Below are 20,501 nucleotides of genomic sequence, written 5' to 3' on the forward strand. Positions count from 1 at the left end.
GTGACTGGTACTAATCATTGAACTGTGGCTCTTGTCACGCCCTGTCCCTGCTACTTCCAACAGTGCTCTCTCTACAGACTGTTTAGGGACCAAAATGAGGGCGGTGGCAAAACCGACACACCGGTCTTTGTGACCCCCGCCCTCCATGGAACTCTGGGCAGCCGGCTTGGCACGTTCTAGCAGTGGGTTCTACCAGATGTTCCTCATGTTGAAAAGTTAGATTTTAGTATCAGGATCAGCGTGTTGCAGTCACAAAATGCCTGGGAAACCAGGTATAGCCCGCACCTTTAGCCCAGCACTCAGGAGGCAGAGGCAAGCAGACCTCTGAGGTCCAGGTCACCCACGCTTCACGGTGAGAGCCTGTCTCAAGACAAACAGACACCCTGGTGCGACCGAAAGTGTTTCAGATTTCAGAAAAGATGAGTCTGAAAGATGAGTTCGGCTTTCTGAACATCGTGTTTAAGTTTTCAATTTTGAGCATTTTAAGATTTTCAGATCAGGTTGACCTGGACCCTATGACTTTGCTGTCTTCTGTATCTTTTGGGAGAAATTCCCGGTTGGGTACATGTAGGCTTAGATTTTTCACGAAAGCAGGGATGAAAGGAAATGATCATCACATTTGGCTGGTGAACAGTAAGGGATGAATGAGGAAATATGGTCCCTCAGGGTTGTGCAAGTGTGAGTGGTAGGGGAATTCTGGCGATCGGCACTACCTAAAGGTGCTCCCACATACAGGCCCCCCTGTGCTCTGGGGCGTTTCCTGTGGAGCAGGGTCCTGAGCAGGTACCTTGGACCATCCCCACAAACCAGTTCTGATCCAATCAATCCTCGACAGCAGGCATGGCACCAGGAGACTGCTGTGCTACTCGTGGGCGTGTGATGAAGCTAGGCTTTACTGTTTACCTGATTCCAGGGATGCCATAATTAGAAGAAATGAAAGGTGAGCTGGAGGGCAGCATGTGGTGAGCACAAGTCTGGGATAATTACAGTGTGCACACCAGCCCCAGCCAAGGCCAAGCTGTTGGCTTATTTTGGCCCTGTGCCAGAGCCACCTTTATCCCCAAGATGCACATAGTGGGAGGAACATAGTGGGAGAGTGCAAACGTCTGCCCCTCTAGCCTCAGAGGGGCAGTGGGAGAGGGGGCAGTGAGCCCTAGAGTACCCTGCTCTAGGGTACTTTGGCTGTAGAGCCTCCAGCAGAGCATGGCAGGGAAGGGTCAGAAGATGAGGTATGGGGCCGTCAGTGTTACTGGCTCAGAGCCAACAGGGTAAGACATTGTTAGTATCACCAGCAATCATCATTGCCATTATTGTTAACGGCCAGCCATGAACAGACCCCCACTCAAAGGTCCTCTGTGAAGGTGAAATAAGAATGAAATTCGGGGCTGGGGACATATAATAGAGCTCAGCTGTAGGGCAGTTGACTAGCGTGCACAAGGCCCTGTGTTCCATCTTCAAAACATTTGGGATACTGGAGCTATGGCTCAGTCTTTACACTACTAACTGCTCTTCCAGAGGACCCAGGATCAGTTCCCAGCATCCACATGGTGGATCAAAGCCATCTGTAACTCCAGTTCCAGGGGACCCAACACTTTCTTCTGGCCTCTACATATATGCAGACAAAACATTCATGCACGTAAAAATAAGAACAAGGTTTCAAAAGAATGAAAGTGATGTGCCAGCATTCTGAAATCAAATGTGAAGCTGTTTCCCTTCCTCCATGCCTCTGTCCCTTTTCTTCCGTCTTGTACCTAAAGGAATAGAGATTGTTCATTCTTTGAGCCTGGAGGATTGAAGCCAGGTGCAGCGAGACAGGCAGGACAGGTTTAAGTTCTGTGGGCGGCTACACAACAGAATGGTTCAGAGTTCTGCAAGAGTCGGATAGCCTGTGTGGTAGGGGCTGGCTGTAGTGAGAGATCTACCTGCTTGGCTTCTCCAAAAAGGGCCTGGCATCAGCCAACGTGGAGGGAGGGCTTGGCTCTGCGAGCCACTCACTCATTATGCTGGCAGCATGTTCTTGGCAATTGGGAGCAATGGCGGGTTAGACAGAGTTCTCTGTCCTTGAGCCTGTGTTCTACAGGGGAAGAGGCCCACAGAGAATAAGCCTGCCTGCAAAGTGAGGCATCAGGGTCCTGTAGCGCTGTAGAGCTTGACTGCCATTTTCAAAAAGCTGGGGAGGGGGGTGCACACCTTTAATCCCAGCACACAGGAGGCAGAGGCAGGCGGGTCTCTTGAGTTGGAGGCCAGCCTGGTCTACAGTGCAGCCAGGACTGTACAGAGAAACCGTGTCTCAAAACGAAAACAAAGTACGGGATATGTATTTTTTTTGCCATTCCCTAAACAATACAATAAAATGACTGTTTCCATAACATTTACATTCACTAGGTATTATAAATACCCTAGAGATGATTTAAAATATACAGGAGGCTGTATGTAGGGTAGATGCAAATTCTGTGACATTTTATATAAAGGATGAGCTGGGGGAGGTGATCTCCGTGAGGGTTCTGGAACCTGTCCCCTGTGGATGCCTCAGCAGCTCAACTGTGGGACCCTGGTTTTATAGCTAAGGGCACGCTCAGTACATGAGATAACTTTGCAGAGGTCATTAGCATTCGAATCTGCTGTGGGGTCCCAGAGGATGTCTCGCTAGCTGAAGTACTGCTCTTCGGCCATGGGGAGCCAGCAAATAGGGGGGTAGCTGTGGACCTGCTCCCTGGGAGTGGGTTGTTGGTACCGTCTGCTCTGCACAGGACCTGCCCGCACTGCTGAAGATGAGGATGAATCATGGTGGAGAACGCCAGCTTAGTCAGCGCCCCATGCTGCTGTGCGGGCCCCGTGCACAGACATTCCATCCGGCCGGCCGCCTCTGACAGTTCAGTTTCAAGGGGCGCCGTGGTGCAGGATGGCTTTGTCTAGGACACCTGGCTGTCTCTGCTTGCAGGGTGGCTAGTAGCTTCTGCAGGCTGCCCCTTAATATTTGCCCAGGTCCTTGGCGGGAGGCAATTGCATCAGGAGCCCAGAACTTCTTGTCTGGGGAGGTCACCTTGCTAAAGGCCAGCTCCTGCCAAAGCCTGGCTTTGAGCCCCTGGCTGTGGGGACAAGCCTTGGAGAGAGGTGAAAAAGCACCAAACCTCTGCTGTTCTCCCTGGGCAGTGAAGGCTGTGGGGCTGTCGTGCAGCGTGGGAGTCTGGTCTGTGGGGCTGAGGGTCACCTCTGCCTTTGTGCTATGGACTTCCGCAGCTCCCTGGTCCTCCTTAGCCCACTTGCCTTCCCTGGAATGTAACTTGACTAATTCCAGAGGTCACTTGAACACCGACACCCAGTTTCAGCAGGCCTGTAATAATGATAACATTGATAGCCAGGCTTTTATGAGGGCCTGTATGGGCCTGGTGCTGTGTTTGGTGCAAACATGAATGCTGTGACACTCAGAGCCACCCATGGGCCACTCTTAACACCTCTACTTTCATAGGAGACAGAGTCAGAAGTCAAATGGCTGTTAAGACCAGAGCTAGAAAGCAGTAGCCCTGGATTTAAACTCTGGAGCCCAGCTCTTACCCCTTGCCCACATGACCTTTCTAGAAACTAGACCAAGTGATAACAGGGCCTGGGACTCAGTGCCATCCTAACAGTGACAGTTGAGCGAATGGCACTATTGTGGGCACCTTCTCACCAGTAGATACTAGTAGACCTACAGAGGTCCTTAGAGATGGGCTGGTTTGACCTCCCTCGTGCCCCTGCACAGTGAGGCCCTGAGAGTGACAGCCCCAGCTGCACATGGCACAGCTGTACGCCCGTCTGGGGTAGCTGGAGGAGGGCGTGGGTGGGCGCCCTCGGCTGGTAAAGAAGGTTTGCCACCACGTATGTGTGCGTGAGGGAGGGCTCACATAAACACAGTCCCCCTCCCCCCCCGGGCTTATCTGGTTTCTAGTGTGGCTGAGCGAGCAGGCAGGCAGAGAGGCGTGTGGCCTGGATTTCCTAATGGGCTGGCCTGCAAACACTGTGTGGAGGTTCCCTGAACCTGTTCTGTGTCCAGGGCGCTTCATAGTACCCCTCTAATCTTGTTTCATAAGGTTTTAATGCACACATTTGGGGCTTCAAAGGGCTGGCACTGTATTGGGGGTGTGGTGAGTGACTAGGAAAGGTCAGTATGATCTGTTGGAGACTTATGTGGTTAGTAGAGAAGGCCTTCTGCCTGGGTTCTAACCCGGCTCATACCTTCTAGTGGTATGACCTTGTCTGAGTTGTTCATTTTTGGGGCCTCACGCCCTTGGCCTGAAGTGTCATGTTGTCCCTTGCAGGTCATGAGGAGGGTCACATGGGCCATGCATGTAAAGCTCTTAGCTCAGGACCACAGTTCCAATAACACTCTCCCTCCACACACACCCCTCCAGCACTTGCTGCTAAGCGTGAGTGTTTGTTTCAGTTCAGTATCCTTTTATTTGTGGTGCTAGGGGTCGACCCACTGCCACCGCGCTAGGCACAGGCTTTGCCGCCGAGCTGCAGCCTAGCCTTAATATGCAGATGTGTATCAGCACCTTTCTCTACCCTACTCCTGAAACAATAGCTACTCATTCACATCCACGGCCTCCTGGTCACACAGCACACAGACATGTCAAGACGGGAGAGTGAGTGGCACAGGGCCACACAGCTGGTTTCCCTGAGGCCTGTGTGGCTTTGTCCAGCGCAGTCCGTTGCAGAGCCCGTCAGTCTCCCAGAGGGGCACCTTCCTCCGCCCCTCCTTTTCCCATTACTCTCCAGAGCCAGGCAGCTCGTTGGAGCTTCAAGTTTCGTGAATGGCTTGGTTAAGCACTCGGCCGTTAAGCGTTCATCTCTTACAATTTCAATCCAATTCCTATAAGTTTATTGGCAAGACGGGGTGCATTAGAGCTGCCAAATTTAATAGATCAAGTTCTCGTGTCTGGGATGCAGTTTCTCGGAAGTAATGGGAGAAGAGAGGTTTTATACGTTTTCATTGGAATGACTAGCTGTTCCTGATCCCATTACAGCCCTGACTTAATGGCTGCCATCTCTGTGTGCCCACAGGAGCAACTTTCTCCACCAGCCTGCTTGGCTGCCTGAGCCATCAGGGCAATTGTTTGTCTCTACTTCTTCCCCGGCCCTTCCTCTCGAGGTGTGTTCCCCCATCTGTTTGCGCTGTGGATTGGCTCCCAGAGTGAGCCTTGTTTGCCAGGTGCCTGGCAGTCTGGGGCTTTGGCTGCTACTTCAGGCAGCTACCTTGTAGCCTCTGGGAAGTTATCTCCATCTTCCTCTGGGCCTCAGGCGCCTGCTCTGTCATGCGAGGGTTGCTCTAGCCTCCGCCTTTACAGGTGCCTCTGGATGGCTCCCAGTGGGCTGCAAGACCCTGACAGAATCACTGCCCACCTTGGGCTGCAAACTCCTGGCAAGGGAACAGTGGCTGAAGGGGCCTAAGACTGCAGAGTTCTTGTTTTCAGTCTGATGCGGCTGCTGGCTGGGAGCCTCCTCCCCCACGATTCAGTAGTCTCCTCAGGAAGCTGGGAGCGCCTGCTGTGGAGCGCTCTGGCTTCCCTGATCACTGAGCTAGCTGTAGGAGGGGGGACACTTGGCAACAGAATTTTTAGGGACCTGTATCTGCTTTCTGCTTACCAGCTGTGTTACGTTAGGCAAATCACTTCCTCTCTGAACCCCAGTTTTTCCCAAAGGGAACTCGGGGATTTATTAATTTATTCTGCAAATGCTTGATAGCCTACTCTGTTTCAAATACCATTTCGGTGCTGGGGCACCTAAGAAACAACAGAATATACATGGATTTATATTCCTGTTGGAAAAGAAAAAGTAGCAACACACAATCCATTGCTTTGAAGGAGATGAGTGCCGTGAGGAGAAGGAAAGCAAGAAGTGTGGAGAAGAAAGAGGGTCCTGTGTGCTCAGCTCCAGTGGCCCTGGTCGATCTTTGAGCAAAGATCAAAGAACCGAGTGCCCAGGTGTGACAGGTATCTTCGGGACAGCATCCAGGCCCAGGGACAGCCAGTACAAACACAAGAAGGCAGCCAGCCGCATGCCTGGCATGTGGAAGGAGCAGAGGGAAGGCCTAACCAGAGAGAACAAAGGAGCTCTGAGGTGTGGCAAGGACAGAGGAGGCCAGACAGAGGGTTTATGGTGATGATGATGACAGCGGTGATGGCACTCCAGCCGGTCCAATATTAGAATTACCCAGAAAAAAAGTAAATCTGCTAACCTGGGCCTCATACCCTGAAGTTGTAGCTGGGCTGGCCGGTGTTGGAGCCTGGGCAGCAGACATGTAAGGTCGCTCCCAGTGGTCAGCTCTGCAAACTCCACAGGAGGCAGGCCTAGAAGGAAGCCTTGGACCAGGCCTGGCTCGCAGCGCTCAGCTGATGGCGCCGTGTTCAGAGCTTTGGCGCGACAATCTTTTCTTCAATGGCCTGACCAAGTACTCTGTGGCTTTGCAGGGGTCCCCAGCATTTGGTGGAGGCGGCCATGGGGAAGCGCTACTTCTGTGATTACTGTGACCGCTCCTTCCAGGACAACCTCCACAACCGGAAGAAGCACCTGAGTGGGCTGCAGCACCTCAAGGCCAAGAAGGTGTGGTACGACATGTTCCGAGGTGGGTCCTTGCGGGCTCGGAGGCTGGCCCCTGGGGCCTGCACCCTGACGCCTGCGTCCTAGACAGGGAACGGTCTGGGGAATGGATTGCTTTTCTTGCCTTGATTTTTGTTGACGTATGTGACTATTTGCCCGCTGTATGTAAGCACACCCCGTGTGCTTGGTGCCTGTGGAGGTCAGAGAAGGTGTCAAAAGCTCCGCATCTGGAGTGATGGATGCTTGTGGATTGTACCGTGGAGGTGCTGCAGACTGAACCCAGGTCCTCTGCGAGAGCAACAAGTGCTCCTAACCGCTAAATCATCTCTTTAGCTCTATTTAGTTACATGGGGGGGGGGGTGTTTGTGCCCATTGTGAATGTAATGTATGTGGAGGTCAAAGACCAATTTAAGGTAATGCACACCTTTATTTCAAGCATTCAAGAGGCAAAGGTAGGCGGATCTCTATGAGTTTGAGGTGAGGCTAGCCTAGTCTACATAGTCTCAACCCTGTGCATTAATATCTAGGAACCTTTAAAGAAAAAATGCTGTTGAGGCTTAGTAGCTTGGAGGTGTTGCTTGGGAAACTGAGGCAAGAGGCTCATTCAAGGCCAGCAGCTTTTTGGTTTGTTTCTTTTTAAAACAGGATCTTACTCTAGCACAAGGTAACCTGAGCCTGGAACTCACTATGTAGCCCAGGCTGGCCTTGACCTTGCAGCAGTTCTCCTCTGGCCTTGACCTTGCAGCCTCGGCCTAGTGTAGAATCGCAGGCCTGAGTCACTAAGCCTGACATGTCCAGGAGTTTGAGGCCGGCCTAGGAAAACTGCAACGCCCATCTCAATCAAAACAGCCCTGATCCCCGGGCTCCATCTCCAGATGCAGGTTTCGGGGTGAGGGCTTAGGGCCAGCCATGTTGTTTGTTTGTTTGTTTTAAAGACAGTTTCACTGTATAGCTGTCCTGGTACTCACAATGTAGACCAGGCTAGCCTATGGTTGGCCAGCTATGCTATCTTTAAATTTCACAGGTACTCCCCTATTTCAGGTGAGGAAAACAAGGCTCAGAGATTTGACAGAGGGAGAGTGGCCCACCAGGCTAGTATGTGGGGGGCGGGGCAATGGCTGAGAGTGGGGGCAGCTTGGGAATTCATGAACAGTGGTGCTTCCAGAAACCTGGCATCGGGCTGACAAGACCTCCCGCCCCCCAGATCCAGTGGAGCTTATGCTCCGGTGTCAGCTGGACGGAGACCGTCTTGGCATCGACTCCTAATCTCAGGTCCTGCGTTCAGGCTGAGCAGCAGAAGTCTTTATATCACTTACAGAAAGGTGAAAAGGCAGACGCATGAGCCCCACCTCAGGGCTCCTTCAGGCACACGCAGTCCTGTGAGCAGCGCTGCGAGGGAGGCCGGTGGCCGGACGTCCCCACTGACAGATGAAAACTTTAAATACAGACCACCCAGGGTGTCCAGGTGTTGGTGGCTGAGCTGGCACATGAACTCTTCCCCTTGAGCAGCCTCTCCTTGGCTTGCTCCACGCAGCTCTGCAGACTCTGAGAGGCAGTGCGTGTCGCCTGGTGCTGAGGCTTCACTCAGCGCCGTCTTGTCCCGCAAGACAAGTCCAGACAAGTCCATGAGCCCTCCAGCAACTAGTGGTCCTTGGGCCGTGGTCAGGATGCGCGCAGTCTGTAGACCAGCTGCCTGTCGGTCACCGACGACGTGACCCTAACTTTGCTGTACGTAAGCCAGATGTAACAGTGCTGCACGGAGCGCAGTAGTCCCACGGTGACTAGCGCAGGCGGGTATATTAAGTAGGAACGAGGTCTGTGTGCCCCGAAAACAATGAGCTCCTTTATGCAGCCATTGCTCAGTGAGAACTTAGTGCTGGGCTCCACAGCCAGTACTAAGAAAAGTCAAGGGTAGGCAGAGCGGGGCCCTCCTTTCATGTAGTTGTATGAGTTACTTACTGTATGTATTTTTTTTAGTGTGTGTGTGTGTGTGTGTGTGTGTGTGTGTGTGTGTGTAATGGCTTGCATGTGAAAGTCAGAGGACAGCTTGTGAGAATCAGTTTTTTTCTACCTTGTGGGTTCCGGGTGTGGGTTCAAGTCTTCCGACCAGGTAGCAAGCTGAGCTCTCTCTAGGGACCTGCACTCACGTAGGCGAGGTGTTGTGGGCAAAGCCCCTGCCTTGTTCTGGCTTCTGTGTTCTGCTGGCCCTGACCACACACCCCGGTGTCTGTTCTCCTACTGCCTTCCCACATCCAGACAGTCCCTGAATCTCAGAACTCAAGTTAGACAGCAAAGCCTCAGGGCTGCCTTCCCATCCGCAGGGCCAGGCCAGGCCAGGTCATCTGGTGACACGGTCAACACTTACTGTAATGACATCCTTGTAGGATAGCGCAGCTGTGGGGCTGGAAGGAAGGACAGGGTCTCACTCCATCTGCACTTAAATCCTCAGCCTGGCACAGTGCCTGGTACACAGGAAGGATGTGCTTAGTCAGGCTTTGAGAGATGAAGGGCTAAATGAGCAAACAAGCATGGGCGCCAGGGCAGCTGGGTATTTGGGAAGGTGAAGCTTGAAGACCTGACACTTCAGGTCACAAAGAGCACGTCACGTATCAGTAGAGGAGCAAGGCCCCTCTGAGGAGGGCCTGGGCTGCTGCACGTTCTCAATTTGGTGTCCTTCAGAGGCACTGAGGAATTTTTAGCAGTTATAATGGCTCTCGCCCTTGGAGGAATTAAAACAGAACTGGAAAGTGTCCGTGTGTATAATCCCAGCACTCAGGAAGCTGAGGCAGGAGAATAAAGAGTTTGAGCTAGCCAGGGCAACACAGTGAGTTCAAGGCCAGCCACGGTTACATAGTAAGATCCTGTCCAAAGAGGGGGGAAAATATAAATGGAACCTGAGAGCCGCACAAGGTGATGCAGGCTTGTAATCCCGGCCACTCGGGAGGCTGAAGCGGGAGGACTGTCAGTTCAGGGCCTCTCCAGCCCAGAGAACCCAAGAGGAACGCAATGATTGTCCTTCCAGAGCTGCCGCATGCATCTGGAGTGAGATGGGAGCAGAGACACCCCGCAGAGGCTGAGTAGCATGGAATTCTCCCACACTCAGACATCCACTCAGGGACCCTTGTCTGGGGTCCAGGCTCAGCTCTACAACCAGCCTCAGTGGTACTAGGCCCAGAAGGGTCCTGAGAAGTGGCCATTAGTGTCTGTAGTCCCAGCTGGACCGGACAGGTGGCTGGTTCTTCCACCGAGCCTCACACTGGAATAAATTCTCTGATAACCAGCTCCCATCCCAGAGGACTTCCTGCTCTGCTAGCCACTAGTTGCTCTGCAAGGAAGCATCCCCATGCACCGCCGCCTGCCCAGACACCTGCAGCCAGGCTGACAGAGCAGTGCACCACGGTGCAGTCTAGGTGCTGCCACTTCCTGACCGAGTCCTCGGGAAGCTCATTCCCTGCCTCTACAGGGTGGAGCTGTTAGCACAGTACAGTAGGAAGGGACGGCCATGGCCGCTTGGGAGTACTCTTGAGTGCTGGGAAAGCGTCTGCCGAGCTTGTCCAAGCCCTGTGATTCTCAGGCGCCAGCAGGACTGTGACCCGCCTCTCAAGGGCTCCCCATTCATTGTTCTGTTAAATTGCCGCTGGGAACTTTCTTCCTGTTACATGGGATAGTCCTGGGAAGACAGCAGCTTCTTGTGGCCATGTACAGCTGGGGTTTGAACAAGTGTCCATCCCTCTCCTCTTGTCCAGAGTGGATAGAAGGGCCTCTGAGTTCAGGGATCACTCTTCCCTACCTTACTCAGATTTTTCGCTTGTTTTGAAACACGATCTTGCTGGGTTGTGGTAGTATACACCTTTAAACCCAGCACTTAAGAGGCAGAGGTAGGGGAATCTCTGAGTCCAAGGCCATCGTGGTCTACAGAGTGAGTTCTAGGCCAGCCAGGGCTAAGAGAAATCCTGTCTTGAAAAACAAAAAAAAAAAAAAAAAAAAAAGAAGAGGAAGAAGAAAGGGAAGGAAGGAAGGAAGGAAGGAAGGAAGGAAGGAAGGAAGGAAGGAAGGAAGGGAGAGAGAGAGAGAGAAAACCTGGCTCTATGGCCTAAGTTGACCTTGAACTCTTACACTCCAGTGTCACCCTTCCAAGTATCAGGGACTGTAGGTGTGCGTCACCATGGCTGGCCTACTCACAGATTTTGGATTGATTGAGAAGCACTCAAGTTTAAAACCATAACTGTATGATGATTATAAAGGGAGGAGAAATTGGAAGCCAGTGTCCAGAATGATCACTGGGAAGCCCTGTGCGGGACAGTATGTGGCTCTGAGTCCCCCCGCTGCTGTCAGAAAAAATGAAGAGCAGGAATCTCAGCCTCGCTTCGGGAGCCATCCCCGGGCCCTGGCGGGGGGAGGCGGGAAGGCAGCACAGTCCTGTGCATCAGGACTCTTCAGAAGTTTTTCGTGTTAAAATATCTTGGGCCCCTTAGTAGCAGGGATACTTTGTTGTGTGGCTGTCACAGATGAAGGCAGCCACTATATCACTAGGTGATAGATCAGCACTGAGCATGTGGCCTCCGCGGAGCACAACCTGTGTGTGGGCTGTGACTGTACTCAGGTGTGCAGGAAGTTAGGAAGACAGTACACAGAGGTCCTGTGGTGCTACATTTTTCAGATCGGCCTCCCCATCTGAACCCATCGTGCAGACAACCTGAGCCTCTAGCCTGAAGCTGCCTTATGGTCTCAGCTGGTCCTGAGGGGTGTGAGGCGTGGAGGTCACCTCAGCTTGGACCCCTTCATCCACCATCTCTACCCACTGTGGCCAACCCCAGCTTATACTCTCCTCCATGGGTGGAGAGCTCTCTTCTTTCCTTCGGACTGTATGCCACTGACATCATGCCCTCAAGGCTCCGCCTCCTTGGTGGAGCCATCTGAGTCCAGCCTTCTCTTCCAGATGCAGCTGCCATCTTGCTGGATGAACAGAACAAGCGACCCTGCAGGAAATTCCTGCTGACAGGTACGTGCTCTGCTCAGCTCTAGTCCTTACAGAAAAGCTACATCTTGTCTGGCCTGCATGGCCCCTGTAGTGCCTCCTGCAGGGCCTGCCGCCATCCCGAACCACTTTGTAGTCTTGGCTTTAGCTGACTGGTCAGTTGAAGCATCTCTAGGACCTTCTCACCTGGAGAGACCTCCAGATGTAGAATATGATTTTATTGGCTGTCTTAGAATAAGAGGCCCTAGGGAACGTAAGCCAGGGAACACAACTGAGGACATAGAGCAGCTGGTTAAGTTAGCTGGAGAGCCTGATCTTCTGTGCCCTCCTTCCCAGCAGGCAGAGCCAGAGATAGCTACAGCATCAGAACCATGCATGCTAGGTATTCCTTTGAGTGCTTAATACTCAGCCCATTAAAAAAAAATGAGGATAGGACTGGCGTAATGGTGCTTGCCCATCGTCCTAGCACTTGGGAAGTGAAGGCAAGAGGGTTAAGAATTCAAGCTAGTGCCAGGTGAGCACACGCCTTTAATCCCAGCACTCAGGAGGCAGAGGCAGGCAGATCTCTGAGTTCGAGTCCAGCCTGGTCTACAGAGTGAGTTTCAGGGCATCCAAGGCTACACAGAGAAACCGTGTCTCAAAAAACAAAATAAGGGCTGGAGAGATGGCTCAGAGGTTAAGAACACTGGCTGTTCTTCCAAAGGTCCTGAGTTCGATCCCCAGCAACCACATGGTAGCTCACAGCCACCTATAAGGAGATCTGGTGCATAATGAGATCTTGTGTATATATAATAAATAAACAAATCTTAAAAAAAAAAAAACAAAATAAAACAAAACAAACAATTACATATATATTATATCTACTTCAAAAGAGAAATAAAGGTATCATTAAGGGAAGCAAAGACACAGGATGAAAGAAGTCAGAAGATCTTGAAATAACTAGCTCCGTGCCGTTATTGAGGGTCTGTGTACTCTCCTAAGGGTTTGGCCCTGAGTTTCCTGGCAGTCAAAGCAAAGATGGAAACCACAGGATTCACATTGTGTATGCAGGCGCTTACCCTGGGTCAGGCATTGCTGATAGACTAGGGAAGCTGGGTAAATGGCCAGACTCCCCTCAGGAGACAGTGCTGCCTGACAGGTAGCCACCAGGCCTGCAGGTCAGGGCCCCCCACAGACTTGGCCTTGGTATGCATGCGCTACTGGTAGCTATTCTAGCTGAGGACACCACCGGCCTATAACTTTGAGAGAAGTAACTTCAGATTCCTTGATGATAATGGGAAAGCCATGTAAACGTTGACATCTCTTTGGCAAAGTTGCCCCCAAGGTCTCTGAGGAGCAGCCTAGCTGCTTGTGCAAGCTAAATGAGCAGGCCACGTGCCAGGAAGGGATGCAGCATTGTAGTGGCCTTGGCTAGAGGAGGCCGAGGATCTCTGGAATCCACAGATGCGAGCCCAATGGCATGGACTAGCGGGAAGGATGAGCTGCTTGTGCCTGCGTGACCCAGGGCTGACAGGCTTCCGCTGGATGCTCACGGAGGCTCCCCGCAGGGCATCAGGAACTGGGCAGAGCGGCCCAGACTGGCGCCTCAGGCTGCTGAGTCTCAGTAGGGCCAGAGAGTCTGCTTATTTGTCCCAGACTGGGGATGCTGCTCTAGATCCCAGAATCCCACCCTCGGGCTCTGAGAGCTGTCTGTCAGCTCACCCTCCTGACAGAGAGTGACCCTCTGTCTTCCCATTGCAGGCCACTGCGACTTTGGTTCCAACTGCAGATTTTCCCACATGTCGGAACAAGATCTACAGGAACTGAGCATCCAGGTGGAGGGTATGAAGGGGTGAATCAGGATTGAGGGTTGTGGATGGGCGAGGCTGTAGGACCAGGAGGCTGCTCTGTATCACCCCACTTTCTCCCTTACTGGCGTGTACTATGTGAGTAAGCCAGAGACTGCCCAGGCCAATGAGGAAGCCCTGAGCCCTCCAATTGGGTGGTGTCCTTTCTTCCCTCTTCCCTCCTTTCCTTTGTCCCCACCCCCACCCCAATCCCTCCTCCCCACAGGCAAGGGCCCTACAACCTGTGAGGAAAGCCTGCAAAAATCACTGCCCTAGTGAGCTCGGTGACACACACCTGTGATCTCAGACTGGAAAGGTTGAAGCAGGAAGACCAAGAGCTTAAGGTTGTCCTCCTGAACCTGAACTATGTAGCTAGTTCAAGCCTGAATACATGAGACCTGTTCCCTTCCACCTCCGGAACAAAGGAAGCACTTTGCCTGTGCGCAGCTTCCTCACAGCCTGCCGATTGTGATTTCCATGAAAGCTGGCTCGGCTGCCTTTGGAATTCACTGCTTATTCCCAGTTACAGACCCAGGAAGTTCCCCTTGAGTGGTCGTCACTGTCTCCTGTAGCACCTTATTGAACAGGTGGAGAAAATGAGCCAGCACTCAGACAGAAGGACCTGCAGGCTGGCACCATGGAGGGTTTCCAGGAGCTTTCCCGGGGGGCAGAAGTGAGGCCTCATGGGGCCAGCCGGAGTCCCGGCAGTTGCAAGCTCCAGCTCTTGGCTGCACGCGTGCTGTCAGGGAATAAATGGTTGGCTGACAGTGGAGGGAACACGGGCCATAGGCCCGGAGCAGAAGGCTGTGTCCAGTGGAAACAGGGCAGCTGACAGGCTAAGTGGCACTGGCTCTGTCACCTCCCTTGTAACCTTGGCACATGGGTGGACTCGGCAATAATGACTGTGAGGATGAGTGAGATGACACCTGTGCAGTGTCAGTGTAGAGCCTGGACCTGAGTGAAAGTGGATCCAGTTATATTGCCCCTGGCTCAAGACCCTACCGCACAGTGCTCAGAGCCTGACTCCCTGGCTCTCACCGAGCATGTATGAGTTCTTCCCATTTACTGCTTGTTTTTTAGTATAGTGAGCAGCATTTTTATAGGACACTGGATGAGGAGAGGAGCCAGGGAACTGAGGTTTGTTATTATGCCTAGGGTCAGAGACCTGGCAGGTGCCAGGGCTGAGAGTCAACCCCATTCTACAGTCCGCATTGCCTCCTGCACCCTATTTGTAAACCCCTCTTGAGAGTGAAGCTCTGTCTTCATTGTCCTGCTTCTAGCTCCCCAAGGCTTGGAGACAGCCAGCCTGTCTCCATTTGACAGAGAGCAGGGCAAGGCTTAGATCCCTGGGTCACTGCACAGAGGAGCTGGGGAGCTGGTGGAATGAAAGGGACAGACCTGTGGCTCTGATCCTGACCTGCTGGCCCACTTCCCCTTGGCAGACCAGTACGTCATCTCGGGGCTTTCCCAGCACCTCTGCTCTGTGGAAGAGAGACTCAGGCCACTGGGGTTGTAGCCCTTACCCTTCCTTGTTGTTCTGTCCCCCACAGAGGAGAGGCGGGCCAGAGAATGGCCCGTGGAGACTGCTGAGCTTTCCGAGGTCCACCTGGAGGACTGGCTGGAGAAGAGAGCTAAAAGGCTGAGCTCAGCTCCAAGTATCAGGTACAGGCCCCAGGGCTATCCCTCCCAACCTGTCCTCTGGGGAAACTGAGGCAGTCCCAGGTCCAGGGACCAAGCATGAAGCCCCACTACAGAGCTTCCTGGGAACAGATCCAACTCCCCACTTGGCCATGCTAAAGGTCAGGGCCCTGCCTGTGGCAGCTAAGCTCCCCATGTACCTGGGAGCTTAGGAGCTACTGTCCTCTGTAGGGCCCTATAGAAGCAGAAACTGAAAGCCACAGACACCGGTGGAAGAAGCAGAGCAGGGAGATGACAACAAGGTCATTATCCTACCGTATCCCTGAGGACTCAGGATGCTCTGACATGGACATCCCTCCCTTCTTCTACCGGGAATGTGCTGAGACAGGACTATTCAAGTATGGCTGTATGCTCTCCTCTCTTTGGAGAGTCAGGATGCAGCCCGTACTTCATGTCAACAGACAGGTGCACAGGGGTGAGGGTAGGAGCTTCTGTGGCCACATGGTATAGACCAAAAACAAGGCCAGGGCTCCCTGAAGACAGAGGAGGAAGGAGGGCCAAGGCTGAGCTTGACAGCTGTGTGTGGCTTTGTATACACTGCCCCTGATTTCCAGACTCCACATATCTCTATGCTGTGGCCTCGGGGGACAGTGGCTTGGCTATGGTAAGGGTGTCTGTCAGTCTGTGAAGTGAAGGCTTTCCTCTAGGCTCTGCCACAGGTAAAGGTTGAGCTTGTTTTCCCAGAGGGAAGGAGTTAGTACTGTACTTAAACTTTTCTTTACATTTATCTGGGAGGAGGCATGCACAGACACACATTGTGGTGCGCAGGCGCAGTCAGGGGATGACTCTCAGGAGTCAGTTCTCCCTTCCCACCACGTGGCTTCCAAAAGTGGCTCAACTGTTAGGTGTATGGGGGATTTGCCTGCATGTTTGCCTGTGCACCCTGTGCATGCAGAGCCTGTGGAGGCCAGAAGAGGGCAGCCGATCCTGTGGCACTGGAGTTCCCGATGGTTGTGTGCTGGCCATGTTGGGCTGGAAATCAAACCCTGATCATCTGCAAGAGCAGCCAGTGCCCTTAACCTGTGCCCTGTGTCTGTACCCCCACTTTAAAAATATATAGTGCAGCCAGGCCTGGGGAGACACACCTTTAATCCCAGCACTTGGGAGGCAGAGGCCAGCCTGGTCTACGGCGAGAGTTCCAAGAGAGCCAGGGCTACACGGAGAAACCCTGTCTCAAATAGCAAACAAACAAATTTTATGCATGCACACACATACACACAAACACACATACTACAGATACAGCTCAAACGGTATATGACACCCCTTTCTTCTGGACCCATTTAAAGGGATGTAATTTTGAATACTGTCCGTGAATCTAGGCTTCCTTCAGCCAGGTCAGAGAGTTCGCGCTAGCCAGAGAGCCTCATGGTGCTCATCCTGAGCCATCAGGGACAGCTCTCCAGGCTTTCCACTTGCTAACTCTGACATATCAGCTGCCTACTCCACTGTTCTGCCTCAGCAGTCTCCTTCCCTGGGAGCGAGTGACAGCCCGGGCGCCTGGGGGCAGTGAGAAGGGCTCAGCAGGGCCCTGTCTCCGGCCTTGAGTGAGAGACAAGTAAGTAGAGCTAGCATGTCCAAAGTCCCAGTCTGAGTACAGACAGACATGCCCAGTGTGAATATGGGAGCCGGGAAACCGAGGATGAGTGACTGGGCCAAGTCATTGCTGGAAGTGGCAGCCACACGATGGCTTGGCTTGGTATTCGGGCTGTGCCCTGTGCATGGTCCTGGGCATCTAGGGAGCCTGGCACACTGCTGTGTAACTCTGGAGTGTGCTGTTGATGATCAGGTACTCGTGTCCTTGGTGAGACACAGGGCTGTGCGGCTTTGGCCCCCCTCTGTCACCACATTCCGGGCTGCCCCAGGGCCCACCAGCCCCAGGTCTGAACTCACATCGGCAGCGACCAGGTGAGGAAAAGGCCTGCACCTGTGCCATCGTAGGTTCTTAGACGTCTGAATGCTGATTCCTGGGCCACTCTCCTTCCAGCCACTTCCCGGGAATTGCTTTTCTCTGTAACTGCCAGTTGTCAGTCTCTATCTCACCACTCGCCCCCTGGGGTTTTCAAGCAAGATGACTTCCTTTCTGGGCAGAGCAAGCTTGTCTAGGAGCTGGTTGCCAGAAGAGAGAGGATAGTTTGCTCTGAGATGTGTCCCCATTCTGTTCCTCTCCTGCCTCATGCTCTGCCTCTGCATCTCTGGACTCACTGTGTCCTGTTCTGTCCCCATCCTGGAGAGGAGCACTGTGGGAGCTGTGTCCCCCTTTCCCTTGGCTGTCCTCTGCAGCCTTCCTCTCCACATCACAGCCCCACTAGTTTTGAGAGGTATCTTGGCCCCAGGCCACCCCTCCTGAAACCTCTCAATGCCCATTAGGAAGACCCCCAGATTGCAACTTGGTCCACAGGGACAGGGCCTGAGAGGCAGCCGACTACCCACCGCTAAACCTTGCTTGGGTCACACTGGACGCTGTCCTCACCTCTTCTCCTGGCAAAACCCTGCTCAGCTGGCAAGCTTTAGCAGAAAAAAAATGGTGGCCCGGGACACAGTGACTGTGAAGACACATTTAGGGGAGCAGGGACCCTAGCCTGACTGACAACACGAGGGTCCCTTTGGGGGCTCCCCCTTTCAGGTGTATGGTTTTTCCCCTGGGCGCAGATGCTGCCTGGTTACCCAGCACCACTCAAACCTGGGGGCTCCAGCAGCCACAGGCGGAGAACCCCCAGGTAAGCCAGGCTGACTCCCCTCTCAATGGGGGACACAGGCTTCCCAAAGGCTTAGCCTGTTGTCTCCTGCTCATTTCCTCAGCTTTGACCCTGAGGAATCAGACAAGAGCAGACAGCAGCTGCAGAAGGGAACCACTGGCCTCAGACCTCAGACAGACGCACAGACTAATCCCTGGCCGGCCAGGCGATGCTGTCCACGCTTCCTATTGTTGGCTCTTGTGATTGTGCCTTTATCCCTCTTAATCTCCCTCACGCACCCTTCTCTGGGCCAGCGCTCTGTCCTGCACATTCACCTCTGTAAGACCATTTCCTTTTGATAAGGACCAGGGCCGAGGACACGGAAGCTGCTGCTGCCCTTGTGCACAGATCAATCAGGCCATGGAGAGCATTGCACACCTATGACCCCTGTACCCTGCAGGAGTGGGCCTCTGAGGCTGGGCCCTGGACCGTGAGGACCCTTCTCCTGTTGGGAGCCTCAGCGACAGGACACTGGCTGAGCCCCTTCTTAGAGGTCGGGTCTGAGGCTTAGGGGCAGGAATTCCTGGAGACCACCCACCCTGGGAGAGCCCCACCATTACCGTGGCCCCACAGTCCCCTCAGCAGCTGTGGAGTCTCTCGTACACACAGGCTTCTCTGTGGCTGGTGGAGCTTATAACACACACACATACACATGCACACAGCACACCACAGACCAGCTGCTTTCTCCTTTCTGTACTTTGCAGCAGGTGCCAAGCCTCTGAACAGGGGGTGTCCCTGTCCCTGTCCTCAGTGGGAGTTTTGGAAGCTACATTCAGGGCTCCCAGCAAGACCTCCACTCTCAGCCCGTCTGCTGTGCTTCACACCCTCAGGGAAGGCTGGATAGATGTGGCCAGGCAAAGTCTCAGGTGGTCCCCCTCACAACCTCAGGCCTGAGTCATGCCCAGACAGCTCCCAGGCGGCTCCGGCCTTCTCTTCTGCAGAGGGCTGGCCGCTTAGTACCTAAGATGGTCAGGGGTTGCCAGGCCAGCCCCTTTCCTGAAAGTTGAGACAGAAGGAAGGGAGGGAGCAGGGGACAGCAACGATTGCTCTTTTCCCACTTGCTTCAAAGGCTTGTGTGCTTGTAAAACATTTCATGTGGCTAACCCTCACCCTTCAGCCTCCCCTGAATAGTGAGATCTGCTTGAGGACTGCAGGGTTTCTCTAAGTCACGGCGTCTCTTCTCATGGGAGCTTTTAGCCTGGCATGACTATTGTGTTAGGGAATGGCCTCCCAGTGCCAGGCCTGGGGTCCTGACGCCATCCTCTGAGAGATGCTGAGTGGCTTCGAAGAGCTTAGGCAGCAGTGCCCACCTGGGACATCGGGAGGTGGGCCTAGGTCTGCAGGGTCTGGGTGGGGGCGAGGGGCAGGCTGCCTGTGTGCTGCTCTGGACCTGGATAGTCCAGGTTGCACCCAAGGATCCGTCCTGAGGATCACTTCAGATGGGCCCTGAATTTAGGAGGTGAATAGTAAGGGCGAGAGTGGATAGCGTAAGAAGTAAGGCTTTTGAAACTTATGAAGAGGTTAAAACAAAACTCTGTCCACGCACAACTACCACTCAGAGAGAACCACCACTAACATTTGCTGTGACTTCCAGGTTGTTTTTATGCATTTATATATGTTATATATTTTTAAACAAAAATAGTATCATGCTATATACATTATTTTATAAGCTGCTTTTTCTCCTTACTCATATAGTATATCTTTCCTCATCAGTGCATATAGGCCTCGGTTTCACACAGGCTGCATAGCATTCTCTGCTGTGGACGTGCATATATGTGTAATCAGCCCCCACAGGTGGACACTAAGGGTGCTTCATCTTGCCCAAGACCATTCTTGTGGTCCAGTCTCTGCCTACAGCCCCCATCTTGGGCTCAGTTCTGAGGAGAGGTTCCTGGCTCTGAGGGTCCATGTCATCCAGGCTCTGCTTCCAGACGGGCCGTGCAGGTGGACGCCCTTTCCAGCAGCCGTTGTGGTGGGAGAGCAATGTGGGTCTGCGAGGTGCTGCACTCTAACCCTCTGCCTCTCTCCTATCCAGGGCTGAACCCATCAGAACCACTGTCTTCCAGTACCCCGTGGGCTGGCCGCCCATGCAGGAGCTGCCCCCCTCCCTGCGGGCACCCCCACCTGGAGGATGGTCCTTACAGCCCAGAGTCCAGTGGGGCTGAGCTGTCCTCAACTCCCCTCCTGACCCCAACTGGCCACCTGTCAGTCAGAGTAAAGACAATGCTCAGCCTAGGAGGTAGAGCTGCCTTCCCGCTGTTCCCCCTGGGGCTTCCAAGACTGGGAGCTGGGGCCTCCCCGGCCACCCACCAGCCCTCAGGGCATATCTTGAGAAGATGGGTGAAAAACAATCAAATGTTTATAAAGAAAGTCTGTCCTCATTGCTTGGGCTGCGTTTCTCTTGCCGGCTCTGTTCTTGGCTCTGTCCTCCTGCCTCCGTCAAGGGACAGGTGGGCTAGATTGAGACAAAAATCCCCTCCAGGGTGCTCTCTGCTTACAGCCCTTCTCGCTTAGGGATCAGGAGAGGCTCAGCCAGGCTGGGCACACAGTATGCCAGTGTGGCAGCGGCCCAGCTAGTAAGTGGCCCCAGGCTGGGGAAGGGAGCTCAAGGACTCTGCCAACCGTTTTGGCCCCTGAAGAGCTGCAGCCTTGCATCTGCCCAGGCTGGGCTGGTGCCAAGAAGTG

At 53.4% G+C, this 20,501-nt stretch overlaps 1 protein-coding gene across 2 annotated transcripts in view; it reads left to right on the top strand.

Annotated features, from left to right (window-relative positions):
* Nucleotides 1-20,200, top strand: part of Zmat5 (zinc finger matrin-type 5) — a 28,538-nt gene extending 8,338 nt beyond the window's left edge. For both annotated transcript variants that reach the window (XM_021632747.2, XM_060365577.1), the window contains exons 2-6: nt 6,450-6,604; nt 11,519-11,581; nt 13,298-13,378; nt 14,934-15,045; nt 19,852-20,200. In XM_021632747.2, the coding sequence (XP_021488422.1) occupies nt 6,478-6,604; nt 11,519-11,581; nt 13,298-13,378; nt 14,934-15,045; nt 19,852-19,981 (513 nt within the window). In that variant the 5' untranslated portion in view covers nt 6,450-6,477 and the 3' untranslated portion in view covers nt 19,982-20,200. The remainder of the gene's footprint in view (nt 1-6,449; nt 6,605-11,518; nt 11,582-13,297; nt 13,379-14,933; nt 15,046-19,851) is intronic.
* The last annotated feature ends 301 nt before the right edge of the window (nt 20,201-20,501 follow it).

Source organism: Meriones unguiculatus, chromosome 12 (assembly GCF_030254825.1).
Source record: "Meriones unguiculatus strain TT.TT164.6M chromosome 12, Bangor_MerUng_6.1, whole genome shotgun sequence".
Classification (NCBI taxonomy): domain Eukaryota; kingdom Metazoa; phylum Chordata; class Mammalia; order Rodentia; family Muridae; genus Meriones; species Meriones unguiculatus.